Genomic DNA, 18849 nt, shown 5'->3' with positions numbered 1-18849 from the left:
GCTTTTTTTGAAGTGTCTTTTTTTACTCTTAAATAGGATTTCCTCGTTGTCTTTTCCAATATTCTTTTAACAGTTGTCTTAGAAAGCAGTGCAGATGCATTGAGGTATTTTTTTGTATCAACAGCTGTACTGAACCTTCTGCATACTCTACTCAGTTCTGCAATGCAGGATTTTACGTAACACCCTCTTTAATATATTTTTTATGAACCGTTAAGTAATAAGTAATGAAATTCTCTGTAATATCTGTCATTTTATACAGACAAAATCCAGAATTTGAAGTCCAAGATCTCTTTATCAAAATAAAACTGCTTTAGTTGTGAGCATGAAGATAAGAAATCTTATCGAAATAGATTGAAAATTGTAGCTCAAAAACTGGTTACAGATACCATACATGAACATTCCAAAATTATCTATTCATGACAGCACTTCTAGTCCTGAGGGTCATAAACACATGGTGGAGAACAAGCAACTCTGTTTTATATTCATTCCGCAGCAGAAGCAATTTCCTAGTGTGCAAAATGCTGTCAAGAGCTCTGATGTTTGTGTATGAAATATAGACAAGATGACTGGCCCATCGGCAGCCATGTCAAGCTGATGGATGGCACCTGTAAAGAAGTAAAGCGGCTGCTGTTAGGGCCAGTCTATCAGCAGCTTGAAGGAGATTCAGTCTTAATAGAGGTAAAACTCTCATAATCTGCAAATTTCCTCAGGTGATGCAAAAAGGACAAATCTAAAATATAAAATGCAATTTCTGCCTCCAGAATAATACAGCACAACGTTGACAGACAGACATAAAATAGGTAGGCTCATAAGTTCAAATAATTCAGAACGTGTTCATGGATAAATTAAACTTGCACACATTACAGCTTATTTATATTTCATATGCAACACCATCTCTTAAAAATATCTGAAGCTGTAGCTGTAGACTTGCAAATGTCAAACTGCAGCAGATAAATTAAAGACAAAATGGCTCGAAGGAAATGTATTCAGCTTTTTATAGAGAATAAATACATTTGTTTCTGTTGAAATTAATTTTTAACATTTATAAGGTCAAAATGAACTCAAAATCTCAGTTATCTCTTCATTTCAATAAATTATATCAAATAGATTTGTCAGCTACAGGAAAGCATATATTTTGATGATGTATATTAGTTAGAAAGAATTGATCAAACTGAATTTCTTTTGAATTTTAATAAATGTAACAGATGCTATTTCAGGGGGAATTGTGTTGGGGATAAGATAATGCTTATTCATTTTATGATCTCTTTGATGCCTTGTTCTTATATGCGCTCCTTGTTTTGCTGGTTGTTAAAAACAAAGGCCTTGGTGTTGTGCATTATAGACCCAATCTCCATCTGAATTTATGGAACATTATTTGAGGATGATCATCTTGCTGCAAGCAATCTTTCCCAAGCTCTATTGCCAAAAATTCCAAGGACTTTGCTGTTTTTCTTTAATTAGTAGAACTGTAATTTTAAGAGCATCAGATCTTTATAAATGTTGACTTGGCTGAACAATGTTTAGACACCAAGTAATTAGATGGTAAATATGGTCACATATGGCTGTGGAGGCCAAGTCAATGGACATTTTTAAGGTGGATTTTGATAGGTTCCTGATTAGTAACGGTGTCAGGGGTTATGGGGAGAAGGTAGGAGAATAGGGTTGAGAAGAAAGATAGATCAGCCATGATTGAATGGCGGAGTAGACTTGATGGACTAAATGGCCTAATTCTGCTCCTATAATTTCTGAACATGAACATATTGCAGCATTAAATAATACAAATAAAATAAAATATTTTGCATGGAAAATGGTCTGGTTTAGAATGACCAAAAAACAACTAAAACCATTTTAAGCATTTTTCATATGATAGTGGCTATATGCTATCAAAATTGACCCATTGTAAAACTGTGAAATTGGACTAGGCATTTCTGGGCACGAAACACCAACATCTACGTGTTTGATGTTCATCACAACTTTACTCTAATTGGACCAATGATATAATAGTTATGACCATAGTTTTTAAGTCCCAGTAAAACATGTACAAATATTAAGAACATCAGCAAGAAGACATGAATTAGATGCCCCCGAAGCGAAGTCTACTTCTATTGCCTCCTGAGTTTTTAATGTTTTATACATTTAAAACATCAAGTTGCAATTTCGCCCATTTGATCTTATGTCTCACAAATGATTGGATACATTGACGATACACAAATTGATCTGCACCGATGATTGTGAAGCCAGAGATTATGTGTTCTGCTTGACGTACATATTCTCCCACCTATATAATAATAGCTTTTCACAGGACTGTACTTGTTGCTGCCGGAGAGATTTCTTGAAGATTGAGACCTACTAATCATGATTCCTTTTAGCAAAACATGGCAGCTGCAATCACTGTAAGCAGCCGCTGTTTGAAACATTCACAATAACTAGGGTGAAAAACATCTGAAGAAGGGTCTCAACCCGAAACGTCACCCATTCCTTCTCTCCCAAGATGCTGCCTGACCCACTGAGTTACTCCAGCATTTTGTGTCTACCTGTCTATCCTTATTTTATTTATAGGTAAATTCTCCCAATGTTTTGGGTGATAGCACATTTTTTATCTTTTTATTTTAATTTTTTTATCTGCCTGGTCAACTCTTCCCACTTGAAAAGGTGCACTGTCTCAATGCCAGGAATGTTGGATTGGGAGATAATTGTGTATAGATGGTGCCTTCAGGTGCCTGCTAAAGACATTTCAAGCTACAAAGGTATTAGGAGGAAAGGAACCATTGTTACCGAGTGGAACATGAGCTTTATGCTGGGTTTGAACTAATTTCCTCTTAGCCAAAGGCTCTGCTGGTGCACTAATGGTGAATAACTTCAATGATAACTACCTTCACCGAGAGGAGGTCCACATTTTCCAGATGCCACTATTAAAGGGTCTGGAGTCAACGTTGAGGGCTCCCTGGACTACTCTATCTTGCCTGTGTACCATTGTCCTGTTCTTGCTGGGGTGTGCCTTGATAGTAGGATAGGACCTATTCTGTAGGGTGACTCTCACATGTATGTGTCTGTAAATACAATGAACTCATTCCATTGATTGAGCCGTCCGTGGGAGTGTGTTCTCAATTTACAGCAATCTCCGGATTGACTAGCTGGAAGGACTTCAATCATAATCATAATCAAACTTTATTAGCCAAGTATGTTTTGTAACATACGAGGAATTTCATTTGCCATACAGTCATAACAATAAAAAACAACAGAGCACACAAAATACATTTTAACATGAACATCCACCATTGTGACTCCTCCGCATTCCTCAATCTCTTCCCTTCTTTGTCCTCCAGCTGTCGGGGCCTCTAACCTTCCGTTGACGGGATGATCTTACTCCCATAGCCGGCGATCGGGCCTTCCTCATCAGGGTGATCAAGCTCCTGCACTGGGGGGAATCTCAGCTCCCCCGCATCGGGCGATCTACCCGGGTCGAGGCTAGTCAAACTTCGTGCAGCTTGGAGCTTCCCAACCTCGGTCTCAACCCGAGACTGCGAGCTCCTTGATGTTAAAATCTGCAGGCCGTGGTTGGAGCGACGATCACAGGCAAGGAATCGCACGGTCTGATGGTAAGTCCACGCCCTGCGGGGGCTCAAAATCAATCCCAGGCAAGGCCTCCAGCTCCACGATGTTAGGCCGCAGAGCAACCGGAGATACGAATTGGAAAACAATCGCATCTCCGGCAAGGTAAGAGATTGAAAAAAAGTTTCCCCTGACACCCCCCTGCCCACCCCCCACATAAAATGAACCAGAGAACATTAACACATACTTTTAAAACTCACCAAAAATAACAAAAAAAGAACGAAAAGGACAAATAAACTGTAGGCAAGGCTGCCACCGAAGCGCCACCCGGTGGAAGTCTCGGGTCTAAAATATAGTCTCGGGTCTAAAATATATCCCAGTCTAAAATATAGACTGTTTTAATTTAACTGTTGAGATACAACTGAATGCTTGTGGGGTCCATTTCAGAACGAGGTTAAGAGACAACCACATTGTTGTAGGCCTGGAGTCAGAAGTAAACCTGACTGGATGAGGATTGCAGATTTCCTCCACTGAAAGATATTACTGAATTAAATATTTACGCCAATCTAGTCATTTGGTCATAATCATTACTAACACAAGTTTTTTTTTAAATTCTGGATTAATAACTGTTGTCATGATGGGGATTGAACCTACATCACTGGAGTGTGGGCATTTGGGTTACTCAACTTGTAACTTAACTGCTGAATCACCATGTCCAATATTCCACTGCAATGTTTTGCAAATAAATGAATAGAAAACCTATTGCCTTATAATTCTATGAAGAGAAGAAAGGACCAGCTTTAAACTGAGCAGAAAATGCATGGGACAATGCATTTGGCCTGAGCGAAGTCCCCTATAAGGTCTACAAGAACTGCCCCTTGTTACTGAAATGGCTGTGGAAGATCCTGAAAGTCACCTGGAGGAGAGGGAAAGTGGCACAGCAGTGGCGATTCGCTGAAGGAGTCTGGATCCCAAAGAAAGAAAATTCCAAGAGAATCGACCAGTTCAGGATCATGTCCTTGCTAAGCGTTGAAGGCAAGATTTTCTTCAGCATAGTAGCAAGGCGGCTGACCAACTTCCTCTCCAACAATGGTTATATCAACACCTCAGTGCGAAAGGGAGGCGTATCTGGAGTGCCGGGGTGTCGCGAGCACACGGGAGTGGTGACCCAGCTCATCAGAGAAGCCAGGGAGAACAAGGGAGACCTGACAGTGCTCTGGCTTGACCTGGCCAACGCCTACGGCTCCATCCAGCACAAGCTGATCCAGACAGTCATGGTCAAGCATCATGTGCCGGGCCAAGTGGCCAATCTCATCCTGGACTATTACAACCAGTTCAGCATGAGAGTCTCAGCAGGGTCAGGAACATCAGAATGGCACAGACTGGAGGTTGGGATCATCACAGGCTGTACCATCTCTGTGATCCTTTTTGCCTTGGTGATGAACATGATTGTCAAGTCTGTTGAACCAGAGTCAGGAATATGCCAACCACCAATCAGGGCCTTCATGGACGACCTGACTGTCACCACTGAGTCAGTGCCAGGAGGCAGGTGGATCCTGCAAGGGTTGGAGAAACTGATTGGCTGGGCATGGATGATGTTTAAGCCAAGAAAACAAGGTCACTGGTGCTGAAGAAGGGTAAAGTCATGGACAGGTTCTGCTTCAGCAGCAGTGGCGTCTTCGCCCGCTCCGGATTGCGGGGCTTGGGTCGGCCTGCTGCGGACCTCTCACCGTCCGGCGTGGCCTGGTACGTGGCAACCTCAACAGCCTGACCGCGGGAGAAGACGGCAGGGGAAGAGAAAAGACATTCTGGCCTTCCATCACAGTGCGGAGGTGACTGGAGGAGACTCACTGTGATGGATGTTTTTGTTTTGTGTTGGTTTGTGGTTGTGTGTGTAATTGTTTATTTTATTGCTCTTACTGTTGGACTGTGGGTGACAAAATCTCGTCCAAAAGACTTGGTTTTTTTTGGATGACAATAAAGGTAATTCTGATTCTGATTCTGACTCTGAAGGGACACCAATCCCAACTGTCTCCGAAAGGCAAGTGAAGAGTCTTGGAAAGGTGTTTAACAGCAGCCTGAAGGGTACAGCATCAGTCCAGGCAACCTGTCAGGAGCTGGAGGGCTGGTTGAGAGCGGTGGACCGGTCAGGGCTTCCCGGCAAGTTCAAGGCGTGGATATACCAGCATGTTATCCTGCCAAGGATACTCTGGCCACTGCTTGTCTATGAAGCCCCAATCTCCATCATAGAGAACTTGGAGAGGAAAGTCAGCAGCTTCCTCAGGTGGTGGCTGGGACTGCCTAGGAGCCAGCAGCATTGCCCTTTACGGTGATAACACCAAGCTCCAGCTGCCCCTGAAGTCCCAAAAGGAGGAGTTTAAGGTGACTCGGGCCAGAGAGGTGATGTTGTACAGGGACTCCAGCGACCCCAAGGTGGCTCACCTCCACCAGTAAGTGCTTGTGAATAAACCCATCTGAAAATCCCTCTGGGAATTACATGCGAGTCTCACTTGGAAATGTATTGCCGTCTCTGCAGCATCAGTGTGTCAACATCCTGGAATTCCCTGCTTTTTAATGTGGCGAGGGTATCTTCACCTCACAGATTGCACCAGGTTGAGGAAATGAATCACCAACACTTTTTCAATGGAATTGAAATGAACAAAAAACGGCATCAACAATTATACATAAATCACGTGCATTAAAAACATCAATCAAGTATTTTGGAACTCAGGCAAGAACATAGATTGACATGTGAATGTGAACTATGATAGTTAAAGGTCAGAGGCCCGCTAATCCATTCTGCTTTACTATTGATAGACACTAAATGCTGGAGTACCTCAGTGGGACAGGCAACAGCTCCGGAGAGAAGGAATGGGTGTCATTTCAGGTCGAAAACCTTGTTCATAATTTTTTGAATTATCTGAAGAAGGGTCTTGACCTGAAACGTTACCCATTCTTTCTCTCCAGTGCTGCTGCCTGTCCCGCTGAGTTACTCCAACATTTTGTGTCTTTCTTCGGTATAAACCAGCATCTGCAGATCCTTTCTACACACTGTTTTACTTATTGTCATATAACAATGTAAGGTCCAACATAAAAAGTTCTGTGAAAATAATTATGCTAAACATATTACATTGAAAATAATTATGAAAATATTTTAATATGATTATTTCAATTAAAAATAGAATACAATTTAAGTTTGATTCCTGTATGATGCATTCTGTCAAAACAATCTAGAAATGTGAAGAACCAGGGACAGTGCCAATAATTATGAGAAAGTTTATATCTCATAAAATATTGATCATATTATATTACCGTTAACCATTCCCTATACCTATAACTTAAAAATCTTCAGTGCGGTTAAAAGACTGAATTAGAGGAAATGGAAAAGTGAGAGCTGAAATAAAATCTGCAATGAGAATACGCTTTCAGGTTAAGGAGAAGATCAGGATTCAGCAAGGTTTTGGAAAATGCATACTTATATAAAGCTGTCTCCATTAAATTGCAGGACATAGGGGAGCAATTTATCCACTGCCAAAATTTCACTCATCTGCAGAATTGATCAATTATTCAAATAATCAATATGCACCCCATTCCAACTCTCCAGGGCTTGAAAATGGAAAAGGAAATTGAACTGTAGACATACTCTTACTTCATAAGAACAAAAATCAGAAAAGTTTTTTCTCAATAAACTAATGTGACTTTTGCAAGCCTGCAGCAGTTATCTGAAAACCATTTACAGAATGTTATATTCAAACTACAAATTACATTTTCCATTCTGCCGACATGACATTATTGTCAACTTTTCATTATTATCACTCACCGGGTTATCATACATTTGTACAATCAGCTGCTTAACTCCATAAAGTGTAGGGTGAGCCCAAGCAGAGGGATCCTGCCAGTGTCGATTTAGATCAAATCCCATTAAAGAGCATCTAAAGATATAGTAATACAGGATTTTGTTAGAGGAGAATTTTACATTTATGGTACCAACAGTAATTGTTTGGTTCATATGAGCAACAGCACCATATGTTGTGTAACATCTCAAATTAAACTCTGAACAATATTTTAAAAAACATCAATTTGCATATGTTTTCTTGTGTACTTGCAATTTTGTTATTGCTCACATCAATTCATCGCTTTTTATCTGTGGTATTATTCTTTTTCATTTAGCCTGTATTCAGAAGTGGGTCTGACGTCTGTCCATGCTGGGGATTTGCACTGAGCACAGATAAGATAAAACCCACAGGACCACTCGGTGCCTGGTGGACAGTGCTGTCAGGTTCAAAATGTGATTCTACTGCTTGTACCAGTTAAGACAGGGTTTCACACTTTGCTTATCTTTTGTTGCATTCTGTTCAATTGAAACAGCAGGAGAGCTTGCTGCAGGCCTGAAACCTTCCAGCATGAGGAGGAAGATGAATGGGAAGAACATCATTCTCCTCAGATGCCCGAGGACTTCAGTTGAAGCCAAGGAACGGAGGGATGCATTTCATTCCACAAGATCCAGGTCCTGGGGCAGTACCATGCCTGAAATGTGGGAGGCAGCACAGAGTATCTAAAAATTGTAAAAAATTATCTCTGTTGTTCTTGATGATTTTGTATTGCTTCCCTAAGCACGGTACTGGTCCAGAGGCTGAATATTGTGAACTTTACATCATAAAGTAGCAACAATTGCCTTCCATTGTCTTGGTCCATCTTAAAAGATATTCAGTTCCTTCATTATGTTTGCGTTAGAATTCCTCTGCCACCTCATTGCTTGGCTGTAAAGCTTTAGTTGCCATACATTACTTATATCTCACACTAATTTGGTTCTGCCATCTTTTATTTTACATTTTTAAAGCTGTTGTATTGCTCCTTATGAATCATGCTGTCCTCTCACTCAGTTTAATAAATCAATCTTCAGAAACACATTTTGAAGTGCCTCAGCTTCATGTATCTTTCTTCATCTTTCTTTATCTTTTTCTATGTTTCTGTCATATTATTGTAATGTCATTCATGTCAATACTGTATCTGTGTAGATGTAATTCATTTTAATATTTCTTGCATTGAATAAAGGCATTTATGATATTTTTTTTAATGTTTCATTGCTATTTTCATTTGATATTGCACTTAGGCAATCCCTCAAGGTTTGCTTCCAGTCTAGTTCTCAGGGTTCTGAGGTAGTTGATAGGGCCTATGTGAGACAAGAGACCCTGCCACAGATGGGACAGGAAGTTCTTGATGAGGCAGGTGGGTGGATTTTTTGAGAGACGAGTTACATTATCCATCCTTTTTACGAGGGTTTTGCATATACAAGGCAAAGGAACTTTAAGTTTTCACTTACATCCATATGTGCTTCTTCTTCATTTTGAGCAACGAGTTGATGGAGATGTTTCATTTTTGTCAAGGTGGCTTTGAGAACCCAGCATGTCCATTGGAACTGACTGAATGTAATAAGGACTTTAAAGCTGCGGTTGCTAATGCTGGTTTGACCAAAGTTCTGAGCTGGATTTGAGATCTTGATCTTCAAACACTCTTCCCCATCAATGGCCAAGGATTCTGCTGGTGCAGTGTAGGAATGAGGACTTTAAAGCTTATGCTGCTTTGACCAAAGTTTTGTGCTGGGTTTGAGATCTGGATCTTTAAACACAGTTCTCTATAAATGACCAAGGGCTCTGCTGGTGCGGTGGAGGCAATGGTGAATTTCATCATCAATATCTGTCTCTGCTGACAAGTGGCTCCCGTGATATATGGTGTCATCAACATTTTCCAGGGACATCATGGAATTTTATTTTTAAAATATGGTGTCCTGCAGTGAGAGTAGAATGGTAGAAGATCCCTTCAAGGTATGTCTACCTTGAAGAAGTTCTCCTCCTCTCTCCGATGAGAGATCTGCAGCATCCTGTCTCACTGCTCCCCCTCTGTGATTCCTCCTGCTCTCATTCATTGTTCTTTATCTCGCTACATGCTACATCATCGTCTATATCTCTCATTTCCCTTATCCCTAACTAGCCTGAAGAAGGGTCTCGACCCGAAACGTCACCCATTCCTTCTCCCCAGAGATATTGCCTGTCCCGCTGAGTTTCTCCAGCTTCTTGTGTCTGTCTCTGTTTTACAGATGGTCTTGATGTAAGGCCCATTTTCTTCTTCACTTTAAGATTACCTTCTGAACAGATGGAAACAGAATCTTTGTCACAAATGTGTACACTGCAGCTTGAAGACGTACAGCACAGTGACCTTGATTATGGAGTGAATGTGAGGTAGGTTGAAGAATTTACCATTAGCTCTACACCAGTAGAAAGCTTGTTGGAGGTTAGATGCTGTGTAGTGTGGAAGAAAATTGGGCAAAATGTCAAGGTGATGACAGCCTTGCTTGATATGAGTATGTAGTGAGATTGGTCTGTGGTCAAGTTCACTGTTTCATGTTGCAAAAGACGGAAATAAAATTTAAGCAAATTCCTCTTGATTGTCTCCATTCTTGAAAATGTTCACAAATCTCAGATTTTCTGACATGTCCCCCTCTTGTGAATTTATGCATGAAATTCCACTCTGTCAAGGTTACAGCTTCTGCTCATGAAGATGATGTGTCCTTCCAGAAGTACAACTTCCTCTTTGAACTTGGGAAACATCATTTGTTTGTGGTGGGTCAAAATCTCGAGTAAGTTTGCTCTCTGTTTCTATCTAAGATGATTGACATCACAGGAAAGATTTTACTTGGCTTTCATATTCCTCTTTATTGAATTAGAATAGTCTTGAAATTATATAATGAAACACTTATATTTCAAAAAAATATATGCATTTTCTACTAAAATAGTGCGGATAACAATTTTAGGCCACTATTCAATCTCTATCTCAAACTGTTTAAATTCAAGAGCCTCCAATTCTGAAACTCATGCTCCCCTTCTTTGGATTGTGTGCCACGTTTAACTTCCTATCTGGTTATATCCAGACATCCTTTGACTTTGAATTATTTCTGCCTAAATATACGCTGAGTAATATATTCTGAATAAATATACTCTGGTTGCATATTTCAACCTCAATTTGAAGTGTTAAGACCAGAAACCATGGAGGATAGACATAAAAAGCTGGGCTAACTCAGCAGGTCAGAGCATCTCTGGAGAGAAAGAATAGGTGACGTTTCGGGTTGAGACCCTTCTCGATGCTGTCTGACCCGCTGAGTTACTCCAGCTTTTTGTGTCTATGTTCGGTTTAAACCACCATCTGCAGTTCCTTCCTACATGTCTCCATGGAGGTTTCATTAACTTCCCTCTTGATCACGTACATTACAATTCTGGCTTCATACTTTTAAATGAATGTAGACAGTTTGAAAGCTAACTACGCATCATTAATTGGGGATGAATAGTTTTTTTACTTGTATTCTTTTTCCGATGGATAACATTCTGTTGTATTCAAGAAAGGTTAAAAACATCAATTATAATTTCTCACACACTGCTCCCTATCATTCAGGTACATGAGCTTTTCATTTGAAACACCATATCTAGCATTCTTTAGTTTAAAATTTTAATTGTCACTTGTACCAAGGCACAGTGAAAAGCCTTATGTTGCATGCTATCCAGTTAGCAAAAATATTATACATGACTACAATCAACCCGTCCACAGTTAATAACATTTAGTGCAAGATAAAGTCCAGTAAAGGTCAATTAAAGATAGTTCAGAAGGTCTCCAGTGAGGTATATGGACAGTCAGGACTACTCTTTAATTGGTGATAGGATAGTTCAATTGCCTGATAACAGCTGGGAAGAAACTGTTCCTGACTCTAGAGGTATGCATTTTCTCTTGCCTGATGGGAGAATGGAGAAGGGGAAGTGATCAGGGTGAGTCAGGTCTTGATTATGCTGGTGGTATTGACAAGGCAGTGTGAAGAGTAGATGGAGTCAATAGAAGGGAGGTGGGTTTGCGTGATGGTCTGGGCTACATCCACAACTCTGCAATTTCTTACGGTTTTGGATGGAGCTGTTCCCAAACCATGCTGTGATGCATCACTGGTAAATATTTTCTAACCCGCATCTGTAAAAGTTGTTTGGGGACATGCCAAATTTCCTAAGGAAATAGAGGCATTGGTGTGTAGGAAAATAACTGCAGATGCTGGTACAAATCGAAGGTATCACAAAATGCTGGAGTAACTCAGCAGGTCAGGCAGCATCTCTGAAGAGAAGGAATGGGTGACATTTCGGGTCGAGACCCTTCTTCAGAGGCATTGGTATGATTTTTTGACCATTGCTTCAACGTGACTAGTCCTGGACAAATTACAGGTGATATTTATTCCTAAGAACTTGAAGCTTTCAACTATATCTACTTTGAATCCCTTAATGTACACCAGGATGTGTGTACCACTTCGCTTCCTGAAGTCGATCACAATTTCCTTTGTCTTGCTGACATTGAGGGAGAAGTTGGTGTCTTGGAATCAGCTTACATGGTTCTCAAACTCCTTTCTGTATTCAATCTCGCTATTATTTGATATCCGGACCATTATGGTGGTATTATCGGCGAATTTGTAAATTGAGTTGGAATGGCATTTGGATGCATAATGATGAGTGTATAAGGAGTACAGAAGAGGCTGAGATTTGTTATCTATCCTCACTGATTGTGGTCTGTTGGTCAGGAAGTCAAGGATCCAGTTGCAGAGGGGAGCGCTGACTCCAAGTTCCACGAGTTTGGAAAGGAGCTTGGATGGGAGAGTGGTATTGAAAGCGGAACTTTCAGAGCTTCTGAGGTAGCACAGTAGCGCAGCAGTAGAGTTGCTGACATACAACACCAGAGACCTGGGTTCAATCCTGACTATGGATACTGTCTGCATGGAATTTGCATTCGGGTTAGGGACTCCCTGTGACTGCATGGGTTTTCACTGGGTGCTCCAGTTTCCTCCTAAATCCCAAAGATGTGCAGGTTTGTAGATTAATTGGTTTCTGTAAATTGTCCCTAGTGTAGGATAAAACTAGTGTATGGGTGATCGGCGCGGACTCAGTCGGCCATAGGGCCTGTTTCTATACTGTATCTCTAAACTATATTAAACTCTAAGCTGTAGTCAATGAATAAGAGTCTGACATAGGTCCTTCCTATTCAGAATATGGAGTGGATGTTTCCACGAGTGGGAGAGTCTAGGACAAGAGGGCATAGCCTCAGAATAAAAGGATGTACTTTTTGAAAGGAGATAAGGAGGAATTTCTTTAGTCAGAGGGTGGTGAAACTGTGGAATTCATTCCCACTGACAGGTATGGAAGCCAAGTCATGAGTATTTTTAAAGTGGAGATTAACAGATTCTTGAGTAATAAGGGTGTCAAGGATTACGGGGAGAAGGCAGAAGAATGGGTTTAAAGGGAAGATAGATCAGCAATGATTGAATAGCGTAGTAGATTGATTGGGCCAAATGGCCTCATTCTGCTCCTATGTCCTATGAACTTATGAAGATCAAAAGACAAAAAGTGAGAGATGAGGTAAGGATAGAAGAGGCATGAAAATGTGAAGCCAGAGGAAGAGCTTTTGGTGGAAAGGTATGCGGGAAGGGGAAAGAGTGAAATGGGTGCACTTTCAGGTGGGGTACAGGAAAGAAAGGGGGAAAAAGGGGGCAGGGGAAGGGAGGTGATTGTAGATTTGGTTACCTAAAATTGGAGAATTCAATGTTCACACTGTCAGGCAGTAAGCTACCCAAATAGAATATCAGGTGCCTGTTTCTTTGTGTCTCTTTTATAAATAGGTGTTTGCATTTCCTTGTGTCTATAATGGAGGATTAAACTCCCTATGTTTGAACAGATATAAATAATATTTAGAGTTTTGCATTCCTGCTCATAAATACATCATATTTTAATGGATGATTTGGAGAGATTAGAAGTATTTTGCATTTATTATTCACAATTTATCTGTAAAGGATTCCTTATTGTACACTGTAATGCATTTCAGTAGCTATCCACAAAAAGACAATGACTGTTTAAATATAGATCAGACCTTTCTCTAAATTCGTTATGCTGGTGGAGTTGATCTTTTATCCATTTTCATCATTACGTTATTTTATTTCATATCTTAATTCCAACAGTTACTCCTTTGTTACTTTATGTCCAACTTGGTTTTGCTCATGACTAGTCTGTTCATTTATCTCAGATATCAAAGATATAGAAAGGGCGCAGACTTAAATTGGAGCTAGAAAACAGATTTCTCATACAGTATGTTTACCATGATTAATTTGGAAAAGATGCATTTCATGGAGTTTGTGAATTGGGGAATGCACATAGTGAGTTTCAAATGGTGCAAATTATTTGGCTGCTTGATGCTTTATAACTTCGCAATTTAGATAACACTAAATCAAAACCCCAGCTGAGTTAGAAAACCTAATTCTTCAGTGTAACCATCATTATCTCAAATATCATCGTTTGACAGGTTGTCTTTTTGTCTCCTTTTGTTTTATATGACTTGATACCACAAAACATTTAGGGTTAAATAAAATAAATTCATCCAACATTGATATGAAGAATGAATTTTTAAAAATTTGGATACCGACTAAAGGACAATCTATTTTAAATTAACATTAAAGCCAATTTAAATCTACATTGTTTGAGACACAATTCAAAAGAAAATGTCCAGTTTTTCTTTTGCTTCAGCTTTTATGCTCACGCTGTTTTTTTAATTTAAATGTCAGTGGAACAATCAGCTATACAGAGGCTGCAGTTACTGCACTGGCAAACAACTTTTTTGTGTTTGCGATTTGGTTCTGCCAGCTGCTCCTCTATAATTTATTCATCCACAAACGCAAGACACTTTAGAAGGATTGTTAGAAACAAGAATTGGCCCTAAAACTGTCATTTGCACATTTAACAAAATGTCAAAATGTTGTATTCAAGACTCTCTTAAAGAGTAAGAACTTATAGACTTGAAATGCAGATTATTAATGGAAATTAAATGATACTTTTAAATTTCTCTGTTGACCTAAGCACCATGAATAAATGACAGAGTGCATGTTCTCTAAAATTGGACATCTTCTCAAATGCCAATTGTAGCAATTAGAGGATAATTAAGTTAAATATTCATTTAGTGAAAAAAAAGCTGTATGAGAGTCCACAATGTCTGGTAGTTTTCTGGAAGTCACAAACCAATATTATGAATTCCGAAGACTTGTTATGAAGAGAATGTATGCAAACATTCATTGCTTTCTAATATTGCATGAAATTAAAAATGAACCAACCATTTGGACTGTAATTATAGGCAGTGTTTATTATTGTCAGACCCCAATATGCCAAAGACCTACAAGTTACAGCCACACACAGGAACATTTATCAGAACCAAACAATTCTATAAGGCAACTATTTCATAATGCAACATTATACTGACATCAAACATATCTCTTGTTGAGGCTGGGAAAGCACATTTCGGACCCGCAGACCCTCAGCATAGGAGCTCCGCAAGGCTGCGTACTCTCCCCTCTCCTTTACTCTCTCTACACTAACGACTGCACCTACACAGACTCCTCTGTCAAGCTCCTCAAGTTTGCGGATGACACTACCCTGATTGGACTGATCCAGGATGGGACGGAATCTGCCTACAGAGGGGAAGTGACACAGCTGGCGTCCTGGTGCCATCGCAACAACCTGGAGCTCAATGCTCTCAAGACAGTGGAACTAATTGTAGACTTTCGAAGAGATCCCCCTCCCCTCTCCCCACTCACCATCAACAACACCATAGTCTCATCTGTGGAGTCATTTAAGTTCCTTGGAACCATCATCTCCAGGGACCTTAAATGGGGGGCCACCATCGACTCCACAGTCAAAAAGGCCCAATAGAGGATGTACTTCCTGCGGCAACTGAAGTAACACAATCTGCCACAGGCAATAATGGTCCAATTCTATACTGCTAATATTGAGTCCGTCCTCACCTTCTCCATCATGGTCTGGTTTGGCTCAGCCACCAAGCACGACATCCGGAGGCTGCAACAGATCGTTCACACAGCTGAGAAGGTTGTTGGCTGCAACCTTCCCCCCATTGATGAACTGTACACTGCAAGGGCCAGGAAGCGAGCGGGCAAGATCATCTCTGACTCCTCTCACCCTGGCCACAAACTCTTCGAAGCACTTTCCTCTGGAAGGCGACTCCGGACTGTCAAAGCGGCCACAGCCAGACATAAAAACAGCTTTTTTCCACGAATGATAGTTCTACTCAATAACCAAAGTCTGTAGTCTCTTTTTTGCTCTGGTTTATTTTCACCCACATGTTTAGGCCGTAATGTTGTATCCTTATTGTTTTGATGTGGTTATGCTTTATTCTTAATTGGTAACTGTATGTTTGTGTTGTCATTTGTGAGCGGAGCACCAAGGCACAATCCTTGTATATGCATACTTGGCCAATAAACTTATTCATTCATTCATTCATTCATTCATCTCACAGCATGTAGAGGATATCCAAGAGAAAGGTCAATGTGTGGGACAGTTTGTTCAGCCTCCAGATTTAAACTCGGCAGACTGATAATAGTATTGGCACAAAATAGCAAGGGCACAAAATATTTCTGTTAACAATTACATCAAAGAACAAGGAATATCCTACTGTCGGTTCTGCCACCCCATACTAATCCCATGACTAGTCAACTGCTGGCTACAATGACTGTAATAGTGACAAATCAATTCATGTTTAAAATTTATATTATATTCAATAAACACTTTCAAATGGGGAAAGTAAATTTTAATATGTGGTTTAGAAATGAAGAATGAACACTCAATAAACAGCAGATTAAAATCATATTTATACAGAACCACAACCATAATTTTAATTTTAAAGAATCCATCTGAATGAGAATATGATTCAGTTGAACATTTAAACATGTCAGTTCTCATTCATCCAGCATCCTAAAACAATATTTAAACGAGAAATATATTTTAAATTAGGCTCAATATTAAACAATTGTTCTCAAGACATGCAGAGATTCAGTGCAGTCCAGATGTTTTATGTTACATTTTATATTTTTCTAATAACTTTGTGTATGCAATTATTATGCTTTGAATGAATTGGATGTTAAATTAGTTTGTAGCTTTGTCTGGAAAAGCCATACAGAATGCTGCTGAGAAAAGAAGTACTCAGAATATGTTCAATCATTTCACACCAAAACTGGGCCAATACTTTTGTTAATATCAGCAGCAAACATGCCAATGAAAATTTACACTCATCTTCACTATGATGCTCATTTGTCTGTTTTGGAATGCTGCATTGTTGCAAATCAACCTATCAAGTTGTGAACCCTGTACACTATTGCTAGCATCATAGAATAACTACAGTTAGTTTTGGTGTGACATCTGAAACAAGCTGAATTACATTGCATGAAAACAATAATATTATTTTATGTTCCCTCAGTGTAATTTTGTAGTATGATGGTTTATGCAAGTGCGGAATGATTTCCGCTCAGAATCAAAATTGAACTTTCAGATCAGATGATTATCTGGTGATTATTAGTACTATACTGAAGGAAGATGTATTGTTTTGATATATACCATTGATAATTTTTACTCACCTGTAATTACCTAAAAAAACTCCATCAGGATTTAGCATGGGCACTATTTTAAAGACAAGATCATCCCGTAAAATCTTGGCCACAGAGTGCTGACTGACAAGAAAATCAATAAAACCTAGATGGGACAAAGAAATAAGATGTTTTCAAAATATTGTTACAGTATGCTATTTTCACTGCACAATGATTACTGATATCAGATTTTCTTTCCCAGATTATTGAACAATCCAGAAAGTCATTTCATTTTTTCAGGTAAGAATTAAAAGAGTCCTGGACTGAAATTAATTGCAAACAGGCTATTAGTTCCTCAATTTCTAATAGATCCATGTAATAAGATCTTGAGTTTAAAAAAAAATCATGTACCAAATGATTTAAAATACTTTAGATTTTAGGATTGCCAACATATTCTGACATGAAAATGTAACCAGCCTGGCAATTAAAATCTATCAAGTATTATGTTCAGCAGAGATGGGAAATTTCACTCACCACCTAGCCAACAGATATATTTTTCAAATAAAAAATTAAGCAACTGTTGCACAGATCGATCATTAAAACAAATACAAATACTTAATAATTCAACTTATCTTACTCTTACTTTTCTTCAGAACCTATAAAATTTCCATTCAAACTAATGGGCTCATGATTCCAATGTCACTGGGGAATCCAGCAAATGTGTACTCTATTGTTAGACTCCATGCAGACATTTTCTGGTTGTATCATCCATATGGAATCTAAGAAAAGTTGAGGTAGCAGAGCGCAGTCAAGATAACGGTGACATAGCTCAGTTAACAAGACTTTTGCATTTGCACAGAAATCCTGAGCTCACTGAAACTTGTTGATGGGGGCAGATTTAATTACTGGGAGATAAATGTTGACATACAGATGCTGCAGATGCTGGAATCTGGAGCAAAAATCAAACTGTTGGAGGAACTTATTGGGTCAGGCAGCATCTGAGGAGGAAAATGTCAGCAGGTAGCCATGAAACTGCCAGTATATTTCCCAGTGGGTTCCCAGCAGTGATGGTGGTGTATATAGTTCTCATCTTCCCTGATGATCAGAACGGCATTACTAAAATATCATATCTTTCTTTTTATACTTCAAAAACCTAGCTTTAATTAAACTGTCTTAAAATGAAAATTATGCTATCTTCTCATTAGGTCATTTTAACTTCAAAGCCATTTTAACTTCAAAGCCATTAATGGAACTAAGATTTTAAATCTAATCCTTGAAATACTGATAAATATTCTGTTTAAAATTAAATAGTCCACACAATGCAGAAATCTAGCTGCACCAACAAGAAAATTCAGCTTTAATATACTTCTTTTACTACTGAATTTGTAACATTTTTATACTAATTTAGCTTAATATAAGAACTACATTGTCCAACAGAACCTTTTACCAAAATATTGAAGACATGGTTCTTTGTTAAAATCAAGGACCATAATAAAAGATTCTCTTTCAGTGAACTGGAGCTTGAACCCTTTCACTCTTTTACTCATTTTGAATGGTTTGGGTGTGAGCTTTAATACTGACAGTGGAATTTTGTGAAACGCAAGAATTACATGCACTGAATGAAGTATAAATGAACTTTGTAATGGTAGTGGAGTACAATTGCATGATACATCAGCTAACCATATACCTCTGTTTGATCAGCGTATCCAGGAGACAATATATTCAGAAGTCAATGTAATTTCAGAGCACCCAATCCAGAACTCTAAGTCACTGAAGATTTGCAGGGGGTGCTGTGGATTGAATTCTGATTAGATTTCTAATGGAAATTAATTATGCCTTCCTCTCTAACGGCAGCATGAGGTATT

The 18849-nt window shown here is 39.2% G+C and overlaps 1 protein-coding gene across 1 annotated transcript in view; it reads right to left on the bottom strand.

Annotated features, from left to right (window-relative positions):
• agbl4 (AGBL carboxypeptidase 4) overlaps positions 1-18849 on the bottom strand; it is a 318402-nt gene that overhangs the window by 61499 nt on the left and 238054 nt on the right. The window contains exons 8-9 of the mRNA XM_078408101.1: positions 17036-17150; positions 7373-7484 (exon numbers count right to left, since the gene is read on the bottom strand). Coding sequence (XP_078264227.1) covers positions 7373-7484; positions 17036-17150 — 227 coding nt within the window. The remainder of the gene's footprint in view (positions 1-7372; positions 7485-17035; positions 17151-18849) is intronic.

This window comes from Rhinoraja longicauda, chromosome 11 (genome assembly GCF_053455715.1).
Source record: "Rhinoraja longicauda isolate Sanriku21f chromosome 11, sRhiLon1.1, whole genome shotgun sequence".
NCBI lineage: Eukaryota > Metazoa > Chordata > Chondrichthyes > Rajiformes > Arhynchobatidae > Rhinoraja > Rhinoraja longicauda.
Note: the sequence above shows the minus strand (reverse complement) of the source record. Positions and strands in the feature narration are given on the sequence as shown.